Source organism: Mirounga angustirostris, unplaced genomic scaffold (genome assembly GCF_029215605.1).
Source record: "Mirounga angustirostris isolate CCGP_5_RB_7025 unplaced genomic scaffold, mMirAng1.0.hap1 SCAF_1, whole genome shotgun sequence".
In the NCBI taxonomy this organism is placed as follows: domain Eukaryota; kingdom Metazoa; phylum Chordata; class Mammalia; order Carnivora; family Phocidae; genus Mirounga; species Mirounga angustirostris.
Window position 1 is genome coordinate 206825372 of NW_026991709.1, and position 19608 is coordinate 206844979.

General features: G+C 59.7%; 1 protein-coding gene across 1 annotated transcript in view; it reads left to right on the forward strand.

Annotated features, from left to right (window-relative positions):
* Positions 1-19254, forward strand: part of CACNA1A (calcium voltage-gated channel subunit alpha1 A) — a 287170-nt gene extending 267916 nt beyond the window's left edge. Inside the window, 14 exon segments of the mRNA XM_064569987.1 lie at positions 1711-1816; positions 9743-9850; positions 9988-10088; positions 11595-11704; positions 11816-11954; positions 12121-12234; positions 13563-13598; positions 14676-14723; positions 14726-14864; positions 15162-15185; positions 15188-15277; positions 15280-15341; positions 15343-15411; positions 16444-19254. Coding sequence (XP_064426057.1) covers positions 1711-1816; positions 9743-9850; positions 9988-10088; positions 11595-11704; positions 11816-11954; positions 12121-12234; positions 13563-13598; positions 14676-14723; positions 14726-14864; positions 15162-15185; positions 15188-15277; positions 15280-15341; positions 15343-15411; positions 16444-17139 — 1842 coding nt within the window. The 3' untranslated portion in view covers positions 17140-19254.
* The last annotated feature ends 354 nt before the right edge of the window (positions 19255-19608 follow it).

Genomic DNA, 19608 nt, shown 5'->3' on the forward strand with positions numbered 1-19608 from the left:
GGAGCAGGGGTCCTGCCGCTAGGCGGCTGGGCTGGGCCACCCCTCCAGACCCCTGTCCCGGAATCTCCCTTGGCACCCAAGGACAGATGCTCTGTTCCCTCCAGCTCATCCACGAGAAGTTCAGGGATGACCTTTAAAATTGCCGCCCCCTCTACCAGAAAATTGCCCCATCATCCTATTCTCCCATCCAGCTTGGCCCCCACCCTGTGTCTGTGAGAGTCCTCTCTCCCCTTCTGTTAATGCCGTTCCTTCCTGTCTCGAGTTTCCATCCCCCTGCAACCTCATTCCTCCTCTTCCTCCTTTCCAGTCAAGACTGGGAAGAGGCTGTTCCACCAGCATCTTTGACAAGCCTCTCCTAGCACCTGTCCTTACTCTAGCTTTCCTTTTGTACCTTCTCTTGTCTCTGCTTGTCTGCGTGCATGTGTGCGTGTGCGTGCGTGTGTGTGTGTGTGTGTGTGTGAGAGAGAGAGCATGACCCCCCTTCCGTTCCTGGTCTCTGTGCAGGGCCGCCAGGGGTCCATAAGGCACCTTTGTGCAAATTTGAAAAGGACACCCCTTCCACAGAACATTTCATCTGTTGGAAAATTGTTGTAATCCACCCATCTGGCAAAAACAAGAAACTTCTTTGTTATCAGCTGGAAAGTTGTCATTTAAATATACAAATCCATGATTTCTAAGACGGTGAACCCTTTGTGCAGTGCACAACCTGCACAGCTGTGCATAGCAGCCCAGTCTGTGTGTGTTTCTCTGCCTACCACCTCCCTCCCTGCCCTGCCCCAATCCCTCTCTTGTGTTCTGTTCTGGGTTTGCCATCCCTCTCCCCATCTCCAGCTCTGTTTCCTGCTGACGTGTGTCTGAATCCCCTAGTGAGCGCCTAACTCACCCTCAACCCCCATCTCCATGCCACCTCAGCCTGGGCTGGTGCCCACCAGTCCAGCATCCTCTCCTACATCACCAAGCATGGGGGAGCAGAGCCCCTGCTTGGGACATGGGGAGTCTTTTCTTCCCTGGGCCACGGGAATGCCCCCTCACCCTTCCCCCCCCTGCCATCGCACAGAGCCAAGATCTGGACATGCCCCTGAGAAACACTTTCCACGGAGCTATGAATGAGTCTCGAGATTCCGTCTGCATGCGCGCCCCTGTCCCCTGTCTGTTCTGTGTGTCACGGCCTCGCTGCATGTCCGCGAGGGGCCGCCCCGTCAGCGGGGGCCGCCTGCCTCCTGCTTCTCAGAGGAATGACGTGGTCTGTGCCCATCTGGTCTGGTCTGGGCCGAGCCACGGGTGGAGGTGGGAGCTGGCGGCCCCCCCAGCGGTCGTGGCCGTGGACCCCTGTGCCTGGCTGCTGCATGATCTGCTGCGATCTGCCTTGCGCTCTGCTTCTTTGGGGTCGGAATGGCACGGAGCCATCCAGAAGAACTCTGGGGCAGGGCAAGGAAGGGTCTGGGCCAACCTGGGAAATCTGGGGGTCCAGCGTGTGGGAGAGGGGAGGGCAGAGCCTGGTGGCCTAGGAGAGCCCCAGAGCTCTCCCCGCAGGCCACCAAGGGAAATCGGTAAACAGAGCGCAGGGGACAGGTAACCTGTGAGTGGGGGCCACCTTAGCCACCGCCTTCAGAGTTCTTCCTGGGGCTCCCTGGGTAGTGTGGGTCTGGTGCACGGGGGACCGGGAGGGGGTGCCTGCCAATGACTGGCCCCGCCTTGGGTTTTCTGTAGAGGCTCCTTCGCATGGATCTGCCCGTGGCCGACGACAACACCGTCCACTTCAATTCTACCCTCATGGCCCTGATCCGCACAGCCCTGGACATCAAGATCGCCAAGGGTAAGGGCAGGGACGGGAACAGAGAGGTAGGACAGGATGAAATTGGGGCCTGGGAGGGGAAAGCCGTGGGCAGCCAGGGATCCCACTTGCCACCAGAAACCAGGGGCGCGGCTGCCGGGTCCTGATCTTCCTCCCAGCCACCCGCTCACTCGGCAAACATCCGCGCATGCTTCCTGTGCGACGGGCACTGCTCTCAGTGTTGGGGCGCGGGGGCTTCCTCTTGCAGTGGACGGGGCTTCCCCGGGGAGGGTCTGAAGGAGTCACGTGGACCCCTGGGGAGAAAGTGCTCCAGGCAGAGAGATCAGCAGGTACAAAGGCCCTGAGGTAGGAAGCTATCCACCGCTGTGTTGAACCGACTCGCTCTCTGAGCGAGGGGGCGCCTGACCGGATTCATGTTTGAACGGGAGGAGGTCACAGTGAAGGCCACTGACATAATCCAGGGGAACGCAGGACGGCTGACTAGACTCTGGATATGGAGTGTTCCGGTTCTGGATATTTCTTGGGAGCTGACCCAGCCAATGGCCGATGGAGGGGGTGAAAGAAAGAGAGGAGTCAAGTCCACCCCCAGGGGTTGGGGCTTTACCACAAGAAGGACATAGCTATTGTTGCCGGAGACAAGGGAAAGGTGGGAGGGGTAGGTTCGGGGCGAAGGAAGGGCAGGAGGTCAGTGTCGGCCTGGAGACACAGTAGGCAGGGGACTCTCCAGCTTATACGTCCAGTGGGGGATGCCTCCCCAGGAAGGATCTGAAGGAGGCGAGGGAATGAGTTCCTGGCTGGGCTGAAGGTGAAAAGTCAGGAGGCATCAGACGCTGACAGGAGACAGACCAGCTCTCCAAGGAGATGAGTGTGAGCTGAGAAACCGCCCCCCTGCCAAGACAGCCCGGGGCCACCGCAGGGTTAGAGGCGACAGACAAGGGGCAACCAGGGAGGTGAGTGAAGGCCAGGGTGGTGTGGGCTTCTGGAGAATGTCTCCAGCATGTCAGGCACCGCCCAGCAGCCAAGGAAGACAAGGACTAAGAGTGACGGTGGATTTTGTGACAGGCAGCTCTGGGGGAGGGGTCAGGCCCCCCCCACCACCTGGAATGGGGTTTGGAGGCCTGACAGTAAACCCGATGTGACTTGGCAGCCGATGGGACAGCAAGGCAGAGAGAGAGGTGCACGTGGGTCGTCGGGGGGCAAGGGGGCTGACAGAAGGCTGAGCGCATCGTCCAGCACTGGGCTGGAAATCGGGGGGGGGGCGGTGGCTAAAGAGAGAGGTCAGGGCTCTACCAGCTGAAGCCACCGGGAGGTCAAGAGGAAGGAAGACGGAACTTCAGGGACCCGCATTCCTTCCAGGGTCCCGAGGGGAAGAGGGCGAAGAGGAGGCAAGGCCAGAAGTTGCTGGGGAGGTGGAAGGTTTTCCAGGAGGGAAGTCAGCAGCTTCCACTGGGACAGTGCCCTGCAGAGGGGAGTAGGTTGAGGACAGACATAGCCAGGAAACGGGCAGGTGAAGGTTCAGAGAGCAGAAGGAGCCCCCTACAATAGCAAGAGAGAATCAGAAAGAGCTAAGGTATGGCTCAGGGGAGAGCAGAAGTGGGGGGCGGGGATCAGGCCCTTGTCCAGCACAGCCTGGAAATTCTTCCTCATGCAGTAAGTCAGAGGTGAGCGGCTCAGGCCTGCCAGGCAGCTCAGTGCACGGCAGAAATCCGGGCCCAGGTTCTGGCTGTTTGTGGCTCTGCGCTCCCAAGACTGTTTCTTCATCATTGTGGTCGAAGCTCATCTAGGTCCCAGCCCAGGGAGGGGAGGAAGCAGAAGGGCAGGCAGCAGATTCCTTATAATCAAGCAAAAGAGTTATGTTCTGTGGGCTCATCTTGCCCACCTGCCCTGCCCTGTCCTCGCTGTAAACCTGGGCAGGTGATCTCACACTCTCCAAGCCTCAGTCCACATATTAGCTAGCTAGGCCATGTAACAAATGACCACAAACGTAACAGCTTAAAACACCCACTGAGTAGCTTTTAGTCCAGTCGGTCAGAAGTCTAGGTGAGCTCAGCTGGGCTCTCCACGGTCCCACAAGGCCAAAATCAAGCTGTTCACCAGGCTGGGCTCTTCTCTGGAAGCTCTGGGGGAAATGTACTTTCAGGCTCACTCAGGTGTGGGCAGAATTCAGTCACTTGTGGGTGTAGGACTAAGGGCCTGCTTCATTGCTGGGGTTCAGCCAGAGGTTGCACTTAGCTCCCAGGGATGCATCTCATCTTTTTTGTACTCCCAAACTGTCTGACCTCTCCTGCCATGAGCTGGAGAAAACACTCAGCTTTGCAAGGGCTCACCTGATTAGGTCAGGCCCACCCAGATAAGCCCTGTATCTTACAGCTGACGTGGGACTTTAAATTACATTTGCAAAAGCCTTTCCCGGCAGTCCCTAGACTAGCATTTGATTGAATAACCAGAATCCTGGGGTGGGGGGGGGCAAGAGGCAGGGGCAGCTTTAGAATTCTGCCTGCCATGCTTCCTGTACCTATAAAATGGGTCTAACAGTGCACCCACTCTTGGTCTGCGATGCCTTTGTGACCCAGCTGCTGTTTCTCTCTGGAGACCTGTTCAGGGGTCCTGAGGGAACCCAAGAATCAGATTCAGTGATTCCCTAGAAAGACTCAGAACCGAGAGGCCCTGTTGGACTCACAGTTACAGTTTATTACAACAGAAGGATACTGGTTAAAATCTGCAAAGCAGAGGCACAGGGGTCAGGGCCCAGGGGAGACCAGGCGCAGACTTCCAGGTGTCCCCTCCCAGGTGAGTCACGTGGGCAGCACTGATGCCCTCGGCAACAGGGTGTGACAGCCCAGATGAAGTGTGGCCAACCACGGAAGCCCACCCGCGCTTTGGTGACCAGAGTGTGCATTGGAGGTTGGCCATGGAGGCCTGACGGACCTTAGTTACTCAGACTCTGGCCCCTCCAGAGGTCACACTGATGGTGGGTCACACGGCCCAAGGCCCCCACCATAAATCCCATTGTTGGGATAAACTATCTTGTGTGCCCAAGGCCCTCAGATAAACCAAGACACTTTCATCACGCAGGACACTCTAAGAATTTAGAGGTGACTTCCCAGGAGCCAGTCAGGGAGCAGTCCTTTCATTCTCGGAATGCTGAGTGGTCCTTTACCTTCTGTGGGACCCCAGTCAGGCCAGCCTTCACGACACCCCCCAGATTACCCATGTGAGGATTTCAAAGACTCCTGGGGATGTGCCTGAGTTTGGCTATTGTTATTGTCACTGATACTCCAGACGCTACTCAGTTCCTGGAGGGTCATGCCCCCGGCGTCTCTGAGCCAGGAACCTCTCCTCGTCCTGACCTTGGCGAAGGCACCAGGCCCTCCCAGAGCTCCACGGGGAACAGCTGAGCCAGCCTCTGGGGTTAAGGAAGGTTCGCTGAGTGCTTGGGGACAACAGTTACAACAGTGATGACAATCACAACCTTTTTAGCTGACTTGAGTCTCAGGCGGGCTGAAAGTATAACACTTTTTTTTGTCCATCTGCTCAATTTACCTCTAAACATACTGAGCTCCTTTCCAACAGGCAGAGGGCAGCATGGGAGAATGGATTAACCTCAGTCATTCAGATCCTCCAAAAATTGGGAGGCCATTCTTAGCTAGATACTTGGGAGAGAGAGGGCAGGTCCCTCTGCTCACCTCTGTGTCCCCTCTCAGTCTGTCCCTCTCCCTCCTCTGTCTGTCTCTCCCTCCTCCCCACCCCTCTGTTCTCCACACCCAGGAGAATCTCATCTTTGGGGGAAATCCTTCTCTCATGTTTCTCTTTTTCCTGGATGTCGTGTCTGAACCCCTGAATTCTCCCTCCAAGGGACTCAGTCTGTGTCCCTTCATTGCCCCCCTGCCCTCCTGCTCCCCCTGGCCGGGCTTCGAGGGCAGAGCCAACCACCCGCCTGAACAGACAGAAACCCAGTTAGCAGATCCAAACCCACTCAGACTTCCGCGGAGAGCACACGAGAGCTGTAGAAACACGGAGCCACCGTGCGCTACCAGCCCAGACAGGTGGGGCGGGGGGTGCATGGAAAAAAGATAAACCCAGAGCCAACTAGTACTAGACATCTCTGCACCTGCCTGGCATCCCCCGTTCCCGCGTGGTCCTCAGCCCTGACATGCCAGTGGTTGTGGGGGACCTCAACTTCCCAAAACAGGAATGCCTCCGCCATTGTCTTAGAAAGGGCCACCGTCCGGGCCAACCCCACCCAGGGCCAGCCCGGAGCCTCATTCAGGACTCCACATGGCTGACCAGCTGAAAGGCCACTCTCCTGCCCTTTAACCTCCCACAAAGACCAGACTCTCTCTGCAGCTGGGATCTGCCAGATCCTGGAAGGTTCTCGGATGGGCCTTGTGGGAGCTAAACGGCTTTGCCCCGCATGCACCAGAGAGGGTGACCTCCTGGCGTGTTGCTATCCACCCAAAACTGCTGGCCATGTTGGCCATGGCTCACTGAATGAGAACGTTCATTGAGTGCCTGCTGTGCGCCCAGCCCTGTTGTTGGTATGTGGGACACAGCCCTGAAAGACACATGGCGCTCAGGCAAACAGGCAACAAACAATAAGCATGATAAATACGTGGAGTATGTAACGTGTTGGAAGGTGAGGCATGCAGTGGAAAAGATAGAGCTGGGGGGTGGGGGCTGGGAATCCAGGTGGGGGGAGGGGCAAACCCTAGGTCAGCAGGGGGCAGTCCTGCCCCCAGGGGTCATCGGCAGTCTGGAGACATTTTTGGTTGTCCCATCTGGGAGGTTGTCACATCTGTGTCAGTGGCATCTGGGGTGTAGGGGCCAGGGATGCTGCCAAATGTCTTGCAGGGACAGACTCTGAGCCCAGCGTCATGCAGAATGGGAGGCGGGAGGGGAGGACCCCGGGACGATAAACCCTGGGACACAACTGGTTTGTGGGTGACTGTTGCCTGCGTCCTGGAGGACCTCCTGGTCCTGCCCCACCCAACCCCCAGGTGTTAATAACCGTGTTCGTGGAGGAGGAATAAGCCTGAACTTCAGCCTGGAGGGAGCCCCAGGACCCCAGCAGGAGGCCACCTTGAAATCCCCGAAGGGTTCTCCCTTTGTTTAAATGTGAATGACAATCCCGAATGGGAGACTCCCCAGTGAATTGAAGCAGAAAACAGTCGGAGGTGGTGGTTCTCAACCAAGGGACAGTTCTGTCCCCCAGGGGACACTTGGCAATGTCTGGGGATGGTTTGGTTGTCAGGACTTGGGGAAGGAGGTGCCACTGAGGCCAGGGAGGCTGCTCGCCACCCTACAGTGCATAGGACGACCCCCAAACCAAGAATGATCCCTCCCCAAGTGTCCACGGTGCTAACTAGGTTGAGAAACCCTGCCCAGACTCCCTTACCTAATTCACATGCCAAGAACGGGCGCAGCAGTCTGCTCAGGCTGTCGTAACAAAATACCAGAGATGGGGCGGCTTAAACAATTTATTTTCTCACGGTTCTGGAGGCTGGAAGTCCAAGATCAAGGTGCCAGTGGGGTTGGTTCCTGGTGAGGCCTTCTCCTCGGCTTGTAGGTCGCCACCTTCTTGCTGTGTCCTCACATGGCCTGGTGCCTCTCTCTTATAGGGACACCAGGCCTCTGGGATCAGGGACCACCCTTATGACCTCATGTAACTTTAATTACCTCCTTAGAGGCCCTACCTGCAAATGCAGTAACAATGGGGCTTAGGGTTCCAACAGGAATTTGGGGGGGGAGACACAATTCAGTCCTCAATGACAGGTGTGTTCCTTTTCTTCACGAGGGACAGGAAACATATAAGCTGGAAGGAGAAAATGACTTTTAATAGGAAATGTCATGTTCTCTTTTTTCCCTTCCTGGGTCTCTGAGAAGGAGCCACACAGCCCTCGGGCACCTCACTTAGCTACAGTGGCCATCGGACAGAGTTGTTAATTCCAGCAGCTTCCCATAAGGAAAGAAAAACTATAGGTTAGCGTCAAGGATCTTAAGAGTTTAACTACACAGGGGATTTTCCCAAGGGTCTCCCATGATAGTCCTGAACTCCCAACCTGAGTCCTGACCCACGAATCAGCCCCACCCCCATGCAGCTTGGCCCAAGTGACCACAGCCCCCTGCATCACCAGCGGTGGGGAGTTCGCCCTCTAGTGGGTGAGATGGGGAACAACATCATGAGGTGATTTGTAGGAAGAAGGGAAAATAAAGCGGAGAAGGGCATCCAAGAGGATGGGGGAGGGCTGTTTCAGGGAGGGAGGCCAGCTAGAAGACCCGTTTGGGTTTGGGCAGGGACCTGAAGGAGGTGAGGAAGGGAGTCACGTGGACATTCGTAGAAAGAACGATCCTGGCAAAGGAAATAGCCTGAGCAAAGGCCCTGAGGCAGGACCATGCCTGGCGTGTTTGAGGACCAGCGAGCTCGGTGTGTCTGGAACAGAGTGAGCAAGGGAGGAAGTAGAAGAACTGTGGGGTCAGGGTGAGGACTTGGGCAATCACAAGAGCCAGGGGAACAGCAGAGCGCGGAGGGCTCGGAGCAGGGAAGCGCAGGATTGACTTGAACGGCCACCAGCGCCTCCTGGTGGTGGAGGTGGGGCGGGGGCGGACACGGAGCCCTGAGCAGAGGCACCTGTCCTAGTCCAGGCAGGTCAGTCCCACATGGCCTCGATACTCTCACTCCAGAACGGGTTGTGAGCTTTACCAGAGTCACATGGGCGAAGATGAGCGAACGCTCCAGAGAGTGCCTGGCAGACGTCTGGGCTAGGAGCAGCTCCTCAGCCGGCAGGCCCCAGGGGGTGGCTGCTAAAACACTGAAACTCTTCTCTGCTGGCTGGCAGCCACTCTCCTGGACACCCCCCAACACAGTCCAGCAACCACAGGGTTAATATTTGGCCCAACCGGGGGCCTTCTGGCCCTTGTTCTAGCTCTGTCCCTCCATACCTGCTGGTAAAAGTTTGGAAAGGTGCCCCTGTGCCCAGAGTTGGAGGGTCTGAAACAGAAGAAGTGGGGGCCCAGTTGGTGTAGCAGTCAAGATGGAGGAGAACGTGCTCCTGCAACAAACAGCCCCGAGGTCTCCAGCCGACTAAGATTTGCTTCCCACTCCTGTTCTGTGTCCTTCCTGGGTCAGCAGGGGCCTCTGTTCACCAGCCACCACGACAGAGTTTTGGAAAAAGAACGCAGAAGTATCCCTCACTGGCCACTAAACACCCTGGCCCCAAAGTGGCGGCTCAGTGCGCTCACGCTTCATTGGCAAGAACTCGTCACATGGCCTCTGGCCAAGCCCAGGGACAGGAAGAGTCAGGCTCCCGTGTAGTCAGGCACGAGGGACCAGGAATCGCTGGCAAAGAGCCTTAATGACCACCGTGGCCGGGGTGAAGGACCAAGGATCAGCAGTGGCTGGAGGTCACGTCCATGGGAGGGGAGACTTGGTTGAGGGAGAAACCTCCCCTATCAGGACTGCTCTGGGACAGCCCAGCCTCTCCGAGGCTCACCCCGGGCCCCTTCAGACCCCTGGGCTGCTGTTGTAGTAATCTTACGGCAGACACCGTCCTAAGGCTACACACATATTAACTGCTTTGATCTTCAAAACATTCGGTGAGGTGGGTCCTACTGCTGTCGTCCCATTCTGCAGATGGGAAAACTGAGGCACACAGTGGTAGACTAATACCTGAGCCACACAGGTTGGGACCTGCGCCATCTAGCTCCTCCTGATGCTGACATCCCCCCCCACCCCCAGCCACCCTGCAGCCACTCCACGGCCCTGGCCCCGCCACGGACCAGAGCCCACATGGTCATTCCTCGTCTGGGACAGGCCCACAGGGAACTGGTGGCCCATGGGAAGCAGGACTCCAGGGCCTGAGTTGGCAGGAGCTGCTGGCTTTGCATCTGCCCCGGAGGCCGACACCCAGGCAGGCAGTCAGGGAGGGCCTCTCTGTGCCCACGTTGCAGGCGGAGCCGACAAGCAGCAGATGGACGCAGAGCTGAGGAAAGAGATGATGGCCATCTGGCCCAACCTGTCCCAGAAGACGCTGGACCTGCTGGTCACCCCTCACAAGTGTAAGAGCCGCGCCTAGCCGGGCCCTGGGCTCTGCCCTGCCAGGATGGGAGGGGGTGGGGGGAGAGGAGGCGGGTGCAGGGCCGAGGCTGGTGCATCCAGGGCCCCCGCCCACGGGGAGCTTGCCCTGTGCCCCCAGCCACAGACCTGACCGTGGGCAAGATCTATGCAGCCATGATGATTATGGAGTACTACCAGCAGAGCAAGGCCAAGAAGCTGCAGGCCCTGCGCGAGGAGCAGGTACGGCCCTGGGCCCCGGCGCCCTCCTCTCTGGTGCCCTTTGCCCTGCGGGCCCCACAGTGACAAACCAGAGCAGCGGGGTGTGGCCAGGACCCAGGACAGGTCACCGGAAAGCAGGGCCGCACCGGGGAGGCGGCCTGGATGAATTCATCTGTTCCGCCAACACTTATTGGGCACCTACTGTGTGCCAGGCGCTGTTCTCAGCCCTGGGGGTGCAGCTGTGAGCAAAACAGACCGGCATCCCTGCGGAGCGGACACTGCAGTTGGGGAAATGCCAACCATAATAAATGACGAACATGGCAGGAAACAGTAAATGCCGTGAGAAGGAGTGCTGGGGGAGATGGATGCAGTTTCGAACAGGTGATCAGGGAGGCCTCCCTGAGGAGGTGATGTGGAGCAGAGACCTGAAAGAAAAGGAAAGGGAGTGGGCGCCTGGGTGGCTCAGTCGGTTAAGCGACTGCCTTCGGCTCAGGTCATGATCCTGGAGTCCCGGGATCGAGCCCCGCATCGGGCTCCCTGCTCGGCAGGGAGTCTGCTTCTGCCTCTGACCCTCCCCCCTCTCATGTGCTCTCTCTCTCCTCTCCACGGCCCTGGCCCCGCCATGGACCAGAGCCCACATGGTCATTCCTCGTCTGGGACAGGCCCACAGGGAACTGGTGGCCCATGGGAAGCAGGACTCCAGGGCCTCTCTCAAATAAATAAATAAAATCTTTAAAAAAAAAAAGAAAAGGAAAGGGAGTGAGCCACGTAGATATCTGAGGGAAGAGCACTCCAGGCGGAGGGAACAGCCAGCGCAGAGGCCCTGTGGCAGGCCTTTGAGCTTGGAGAACAGCGATAGGGCCAATATAGAGGAACACAGTGAGCAGGAGTGGTGGGAAGGGGGCGCCTGGGCGGCTCAGTTGTAAAGCGCCTGACTCACCATCTCAGCTCAGGTCTTGAACTCAGGGTGGTGGGTTCAAAAAAAACAATGGAGATGAGGGTGGGGAGGCGACAGGGCAGCCTGTGTAGAGCCTTGGGGGCCCTGGGGAGAATTCTGACTTTTGCTCTGGGTCAGAGGGGAACCGGGGCAGCTCCTCTTAGAGGAGGGAAGTGACCACACTCAGGTGATCGCTGGCGCCCTCTGGTGGCCATGGCAGGTAAGGGCTGGAGCAGGGAGACCTGGGAGGAGGCGAATGGCCTGGTCCCGGTGAGGCCGTGGGGCCAGACCTGGGTGAGAAGTGATCCTCTTCTGCACGAACTTGCAAGGAGGAGTCTAGTGGACTGGCTGATGGATCGGACCTGAGTGTGAGAGCGTGTGTGTGTGTGTGTATGTGTGTGTCGGGGGTGTCAAGAATGACTTGGGCTGGGGGGCTGAGGGGGCAGGGGGAGTGCTGAGCGTCCTCTGCACAACCTCCCGGCTGTCTCTTAGCTGCAGCTTTGGCCAGACCCTGAGCCTTGAACACCCTCCCCAACCTCCTCCCTGTGCCTCTCTACCCCGTGCCCGCACATTGCTCTCTGCCTCTCCAGAACCGGACCCCACTCATGTTCCAGCGCATGGAGCCCCCGTCTCCAACACAGGAGGGGGGGCCCGGCCAGAACGCCCTCCCCTCCTCCCAGCTGGACCCAGGTGGAAGCCTGTGAGTGTGGCTCTGGCAAGGAGGTGGGGATGGAAGGGCAGGGGCACCATTCCCCAGTGCGGACACCCCTGGAGCGCCCACGGCCACCCTGCCCTCTGTCCCCCAACACAGGATGGCTCATGAAATTGGTATCAAGGAGAGCCCGTCCTGGGTGACCCAGCGAGCCCAGGAGATGTTCCAGAAGACAGGAACGTGGAGCCCAGAGCGGGGACCTCCCACCGACATGCCCAACAGCCAGCCCAACTCCCAGGTGCCTCTGTCCCCCCCCCCGCCCCCCCACCGCCTCCCAACTCCCAGGCACAAGCAGTACAGGAGGGAAGGATGTGGCCCTACAGCCGCAGCCACACCCACACCAGGCCACCCCTGGGGCCCGACAGGCCACAGGACTCACCTGGCCCTGCCCTCTGCCCCCGCAGTCTGTGGAGTTGCGAGAGATGGGCCGAGATGGCTACTCGGACAGTGAGCACTACCTCCCCACGGAAGGCCAGGCCCGGGCTGCCTCCATGCCCCGCCTCCCCGCGGAGAACCAGGTGAGGGCTTTCAGCCACCCCCCTGGGGCTGAACTCAGGCCCCTGGGCTCCAGCACGCAGCCCAGGGCATCTCTTTCCTCTGTGACCCCTGCTGGGGTGGGGCCACCTGCAGCCTCAGCAGCAGGGGGCAGGCCCACACTGGAGTGCCCGGAAGGCCTGGCCCTCTTACCTTCTCCCTGATGGCGGGCAGAGAGGGGCAGGGGCTCCCCTGGGGCAGGATACAGTCGTCCCTGCCAAGTGCTTTCCATCTACCCGGTTTGGAGATGCCAAGGCAAGAGGATGTGGAGGACACGTGGGGGTGTGGGGGGGAGGTGATGTGTCAGGGCCCGGTGAGCTGCAATCAGGAACACACACACAGGCATGCACGCACATGCACACGCACACGCACTACACGGACGTATGTGCTCGTACAGCATACACAAACGCACACGCATGCACACAGTTCTGCTATCGGGAATTTGGCAGGTCCTAGGACCTGGTAGCAGAGTCTGGGGTGGGCCTGGGGGCAGCTGGGGTTTGTATTTCCCGTCTGGTCTTTGTGGGGGCCACTGGGGAGGGACAGAGGCGTGTGCCTGTGTGTGGCTGAGCTGCAGCGCCCACTTGGTTAGTTTGGGGGGGGGGGAGGGCACGGGATCCCACTGCCCCAGGCTCGCGGGGACAGAGGGACCAGAAGCCAGAAGCATGGCTGGCTGCCCGCCCAGCCTGAGAGGCAGGGTGGCATGTCTGGCTGGGGCGGGCTTCCCGTGTGCTGTGCCTGGGCGTCTGCACGGGGGGTGAAGGCTGTGCTGTGCCTGGCTGGGCCACGGTGGCTCAGAGACCTGGCCTCTGGCTGCGGAGAACTTGGGTTGGGGGGCACCTAGCTGCATGTGGCTGTCAGCGCCGCCCCCCCCGTCCACCCCCAGGACGGAGTTGTTGGGCCCCAAGAGAGAGTCCAGACAAGCTGGCTGATGGCCACCCCCTCCCCAAGCTTTGAGTGTCAGCCGGAGCCAGGGCTGGGGCGCATTGCATGAGGCAGAGCCCAGGGCCAGGGGCCTGTGGCCACGCCATCCCATCTGTCGGTCTCGTGCCCCTGCCATCTGTCTGTCTGTGGTGTCTCCTGTCTGTCTCCTCTGTGCCCTTGGGAGGCTGGCCAGCCGGGCCTGGGGTCACCTACGCACCAGGGACTTTAGCCTCTTTCCCTGCCTCCCTTGCTCTCCCCCTCCACTGCCCAGGTACCTCTCCCCAACCCTGGCATCTCCATGTACCACCTCTCACTCTCCCTCCTGGCTTTTATATTTATTTTCTTCTTTCTGTTTTTCTGTGTGCACCATCCCGTGGGGCTGTGACAGAGGAGAAGGGGCCGGCCACGTGGGAATAACCTCAGTGTATGTACCGCGCCGCCCGCCTCCCAGCTGGGCTCCGGCCCCCTCTTCCCGCCCACCCCCCCTCGTGGGAGTCCTGTCATCTCTCCACCCCTTGGACCCCACCCTTTCTTTGCAGACTGCACCCCCCTCCCCCATGAAGCCCCATCCTTGTATGTTGTGTCCTCTGTGTGCCCTGCCGGGGGGAGTGGGACTGCCCCCCCACTCCCCCATCTTCTCCCCAAAGCCCCCTCCCCCGTCCCCCCCGAGCCAGGAGGTGCCATCCTTCTAAGAAGCCTGATCTGCTGCACCGCCTGACCCACTCCTTTTCAGAGGCTCGTTCCCCTCACCCACCCCTGACCCTCTGGTGCCGAAGCCCTATGTCCCTTAAAACTGCAGGGCCACTGGCCATTCAGCCAGTCCAGCACTGGGTGTGGTCTTCCTCCTCTCCTCTTCTGGCAGCAGAGAACCCCAGGCCCCTCTCCAGGGTCTGACCCCGGTGGGCACAGCTTGTGCAGGCTCCCAAGCTGCAGGCCAAGAGGAGCGGGTCCCCCCAGGGTCTCAGATGCAGGGCAACCCGTCAAGGGCTGGTATAGGAGCCAGACTTGGGTGACCAGGAAAGCCCGGTCCCAGCTAGGCCGAAGAAGGACAGTGAGCTGGGTTACTGGGCGCCCCAAGCACATAGGAGGCCTGACCTCTGCTGTAGGAGGAGAGTAGGCAGGAGTGAGCGCAGGGCCCTACTGCCCTGTGCCCCCACATGGCACTCTGGATGGGGAAAGCTGTCCCCTTCAGCTCACCTGCCTGTCCATGGCTGGACGCCCAGGGCTGGGTGGTACCTCCCAGGGGTGGTCCTGAGAAGCAGCGGGATTGGGGGGTGGGGGATCGGATAGGGCCCTCTGGCCGGACCCTGGGCCCAGCCAGGGAGGAGGCAGAGATGTCCTGGGACCCTGGTGGATCAGAAGCCGAGCCCCATGGCCCACGCGGGACTCTGCCCCAGATGGGTCACACCCCGGTCACTGAGGGCTGATGGGGCAGGGACAGACCGGGACCCCCTTGGTGCAGGCCGCTGACCCTGGCCCGCTGGCCTGTCCACCCCCCCAGACCATCTCAGACACCAGCCCCATGAAGCGCTCAGCCTCCGTGCTGGGCCCCCAAGGCCCCGGCGCCTGGACGACTACTCCCTGGAGAGGGTGCCACCCGAGGAGAACCAGCGGCACCATCAGCGGCGCCGGGACCGCGGCCACCGAGCCTCTGAGCGCTCCCTGGGCCGCTACACAGACGTGGACACAGGTGGGCTGCCCCGTGGGACCCAGGAGACAGAGGAGAGTTGAGGGGGGGGGGCGGATAAAGCAGAGCCGCGCAAACATTGAGGGAGAAAGGAAGGAGAGGCCTGGATGAGGAACAGGACTCTCAGGGGGACAGGAGCAAGGGGCCCCGAGCTGGGCCAGCTGCTGCTAGACCTCCGCGGTCCAGGGAAGGAGCCCCTCTCTAGAGCCTACAGACCCCCTGGGTGGCCTCCTGGGCGCACATCCCACCCCCCTCCTCCTTCACGGCCATCTGTTTGTCTGACCCCAACCACTCGGCCAGGCTTGGGGACAGACCTGAGCATGACCACCAGTCCGGGGACCTGCCATCTAAGGAGCGAGACCAGGAGCGGGGCCGGCCCAAGGACCGGAAGCATCGGCAGCACCATCACCACCACCACCCACCACCCCCCCACCCTCCGACAAGGAGCGCTATGCCCAGGAGCGGCCTGACCATGGCCGGGGCCCGGGCCCGGGACCAACGCTGGTCCCGCTCTCCCAGCGAGGGCCGAGAACACATGGCGCACCGGCAGGTGGGTGTGGCACCGGGTGCCCCTGACCCAAGCCCCTGGGAGACCGGTGTGGGGGCTGGGGGGGGCACACCAAATAGCCCACGCCAGGCAGGGGTCCTCCCTCCCCACTGTGACCTCTGCCCCTGCCCACCATTGGGGTCCCCAAGCCCCCTGGGGGAGCCGGGCAGGAGTAGGCACTGCCCCCAGCCACTCTGGCTCCCCACTCTGCCCCCCCCCAGCCCCCCTGCCCGCCTGCCGTCCCCTCCCCCGCAGCTGCTTCCTCTTTGGTTGTGGATCACGTTTGAGTTTCTGGCCAGCGCGGTCCTTACGGCTCATGCCCCCCGCTGGCTGCCTGCTGCCTTTTGCTTTCCTTTAACCCGGCTTCCGTTTTTGTTTCGATTATGATTTCTGTCCTCTGGACGCCTGTGAGTAATTTTTGAAACTTCTGCTATTTAACCCCGAAACTTACAAAACTCCATTTCTCATTTCTCTTTTCACTTTGTTGTGTTGGTTTTCGACTTCCCCTCCCTCCTTGTCTCTCACTCCTCCTCCCCCTCCCCCTCCTCCTTCCCCTCCCCCTCCTCCTCCTCCTCCCTCTCCTCCTCCTCCTCCCCCTCCTCCTCCTCCCCCTCCTCCCCCTCCTCCTCCCTCTCCTCCTCCTCCTCCTCCCCCTCCTCCCCCTCCTCCCCCTCCCCCTCCTCCCCCTCCTCCTCCCTCTCCTCCTCCTCCCCCTCCCCCTCCCCCTCCTCCTCCCCCTCCTCCTCCTCCCTCTCCTCCCCCTCCTCCTCCTCCTCCTCCTCCTCCCCCTCCTCCTCCTCCCCCTCCTCCTCCTCCCCCTCCTCCTCCTCCTCCTTGTGGCTGTTGCTTTTTTCCTTTTTTTCCATTCAAATGTCCTGTGTCCCCCTCTCCTCCTCCCGGTCCCTCCCCTGTCCCCTTTGGTTTTCCTTTGCCCCCTCCCTCTCTCCCTCCCGTCCTCTGTGTCTCCTCCGTCTCCTTCTGGTTGATTTTGTTGTATCTTTTTTTTTGATTTCCTTTGTTTCAATTTTCGTGTAGGGCAGTAGTTCCGTAAGTGGAAGCCCAGCCCCCTCAACATCTGGTACCAGCACTCCGCGGCGGGGACGCCGCCAGCTCCCCCAGACCCCCTCCACCCCCCGGCCACACGTGTCCTATTCCCCCGTGATCCGTAAGGCCGGCGGCTCGGGGCCCCCGCAGCAGCAGCCGGCGGCGCGGCCGGGCCGGGCGGCCCCCAGCGGCCCGCGGAGGTACCCGGGCCCCGCGGCCGAGCCTCTGGCCGGGGAGCGGCCGCCCGCGGGGGGCCACGGCAGCAGCCGCTCGCCCGCGATGGAGCGGCGGGGCCCGGGCCCGGCCCGGAGCGAGTCCCCCAGGGCGTGTCGCCACGGCGGGGCGCGGTGGCCGGCGTCCGGCGCGCACGCGTCCGAGGGGCCCCCGGGGCCCCGGCACCACGGTTACTACCGGGGCTCCGACTACGACGAGGCCGACGGCCCGGGCGGCGGTGGCGGGGAGGAGCCCCGGGCCGCGGCTTACGACGCGCCACCCCCTGCGCGACACGCGTGCTCGCCCAGGACTCCCCGGGCCCCAGGCCCGGCCTGCGCCTCGCCTTCCCGGCACGGCCGGCGACTCCCCAACGGCTACTACCTGGCCCACGGACTGGCCAGGCCCCGCGGGCCGGGCTCCCGGAAAGGCCTGCGCGAAGCCTACAGCGAGACCGACGACGACGACTGGTGCTAAGCCCGGGCGAGGTGGCACCCGCGCCCGCCCGGCCCCCCCACGCACCCCACGCACACGCCCCACGGGGAGGAGCCGCGCCCAGGCCGCGGGGCCACCTCGCTGCCACCTGCCCAGCACACAGGGGAGGCCCGGGAGGGCCCAGGAGAGGACCTGCCGGACGACCCCGGACTCTGGAGGGAGTCCCCAGGACCCGGACACTGCCAGGGTGTCCCGCAAAGACCCTCGGCCTGGGCAGTGATGCGCGCCCCACCCAACGCCGACCCTACCCCCCCCCCACCACGGGGGCCCTCGGGGGCAGACAAACCACACAGCCAAGGGATTCGAATTAACTCAGCCATTTTTGGAGAACCTTGGGGAAAACGGAAATTTAAAAAAAAAAAAAAAAAACATTTTTAAAAGAAAAACGGGGAGAAAAACAATCGCTTCTATTGATGAGTTTTATCATCTCAATCGAATCTTTCCTTTCCCTGATGAACGCGAGCTGGTGGCCCGTGTGTGGCGGAGAAGCCAGAAGTGAAGCCGAAACCCAGCGTCCCACACAGACCTCCACGAGACACTCATACCCCACACACGTTCTCAGACACACACAGGAGTGCTTGCTGGTTATACCAAACCCTACTATTACTGCCTGCAGAAATCAATTTAAAAAAAAAAAAAACAATTTTAAAAAGGACAAAAAAATTAATGATTGAGAAAAGAAGCATTTTTTCTGACATTTGGTACTGCTTGAAATAACAAAAGAAAAAAAAAAAAACCACCACCACCACCGATTTCCTTTGCTTCTTTTTTCCTTTTTCCTACCTTGTTTGAAAACTGTGGGCTTGGGACTGTGAATTACTGCATGACATTCAAAAAGAAAAAAAAAATAAAAAAGTTGAATCAAAGGGCTTTTGATTGGACTGGTCTTTATCCCTCTGCAAAGTGCTCCCCAGGTCTCTTTGGGGGAATGGTGGAAGGAGGCCCTTTGAAAGTGTTTGAAAGTAGCCAAGGAAGCTGGGAGTCTCCAGTCATCCAATCTTTGTGATGCCTTGGTGTTGCTCCAGAGCCAGCAAAGAACAAGGCAGACCAGCTCTGTTCCTCACCTCACTTAGCTCAAGAGCTCTAGAAATCCTGGCTACCTTAACAAGCCCGGGAAATCCAAGGCCAAAGATGTTGCCCAGGTCCTTGCCAGCTGTCCTGGCTGGAAGGCAGAGCAGTGTCCCCCACTGCCACCCCATGCCTCCACCCTCAGGCACCCAGGTCTCCCACCGTCTGCCTGCCAAGCAGTTTCACCATTCTGGAAGATCAACCATCCTGCATGACCATCCTGCTTGACTGGGCCAGTGGGACCCCAGGGAGCACCTGTGAGGCCCCAAACATTAGCAGAACTCCTATTGGAAACACCCTGGCAGTGGGGAGTCCTAGACATCAAAGGTCAGAGCAGCCCACCCATGGAAGGCAGGGGATGGTCATGGCCAGCTCAAGATGCAGGGTACAGGGGCGCCTGGGTGGCTCAGTCGTTAAGTGTCTGCCTTCAGCTCAGGTCATGATCCCAGGGTCCTGGGATCGAGCCCCGCACTGGGTTCCCTGCTCGGCGGTGAGCCTGCTTCTCCCTCTCCCACTCCCCCTGCTTGTGTTCCCTCTTTCGCTGTGTCTCTCTCTGTCAAATAAATAAATGAAATCTTTAAAAAAAAAAAAAAAAAAGATGCAGGGTACAGGTGGAGGTGGGGTTCTTACAAAATGGACTGACAGCCTTCCCTCCCTCCCCCTTCCAACCCACCCTGCACCTGCCTGCACACTCCCACTCCAGACTTAGGGAAGCTGGCCCCACAGCTGAACATGGTAGAAGGCTCCCACCCTGCCCCACGTCCCCAGGGCCTCACCTCCCTGCCTATTCCGTGAATGCTTCTGTGAATATGGGCAAGAGCTACAAAACTGTAGACACTGAGATCAGGAGGTCAGCGGACTGTGTTGATTCAGGTGAGCAAAAGACCAGTTATAACCCCTTCTTCAAGTTGAGCTAAGAGGCCTTTCTTTGGTCTGAAAGAGCAGCTCCTGGTTCTCCCTAGAAAGGGCTTCAGAGACTCCCACAAAATCTATAGACGCAGGGAGGGGGATGGTCCTCAGGGAACATCAGGGTACCTGAAGAAGGAAAATCAGAGGACAGGCAGTGGGAGACTAACCACAGATATCTACCACACCCCAACTTTTGGGTCAGTCGTTGGACCCTGAGGAGCTTGGCACCACCATCCTCCCTAGAACCACTGCCAACTCAGCTCCAGTCTCAGTGGCTGTGTGACCTTAGGAAAGTGACTTAACCTCTCTGTGCCTCTGTTCTGCCATCTGTAAAATAGAAATAATAATAATAAGACTATTTATGAAAATTAAATGCATTATTCTACGTCAGCTGCCAGCAAACTTTGCCTTAAAGGATCAGAGAGTAATATTCTCAGCTTTGTGACCCAGATAGTCTCTGTTGCAACTCTTCAA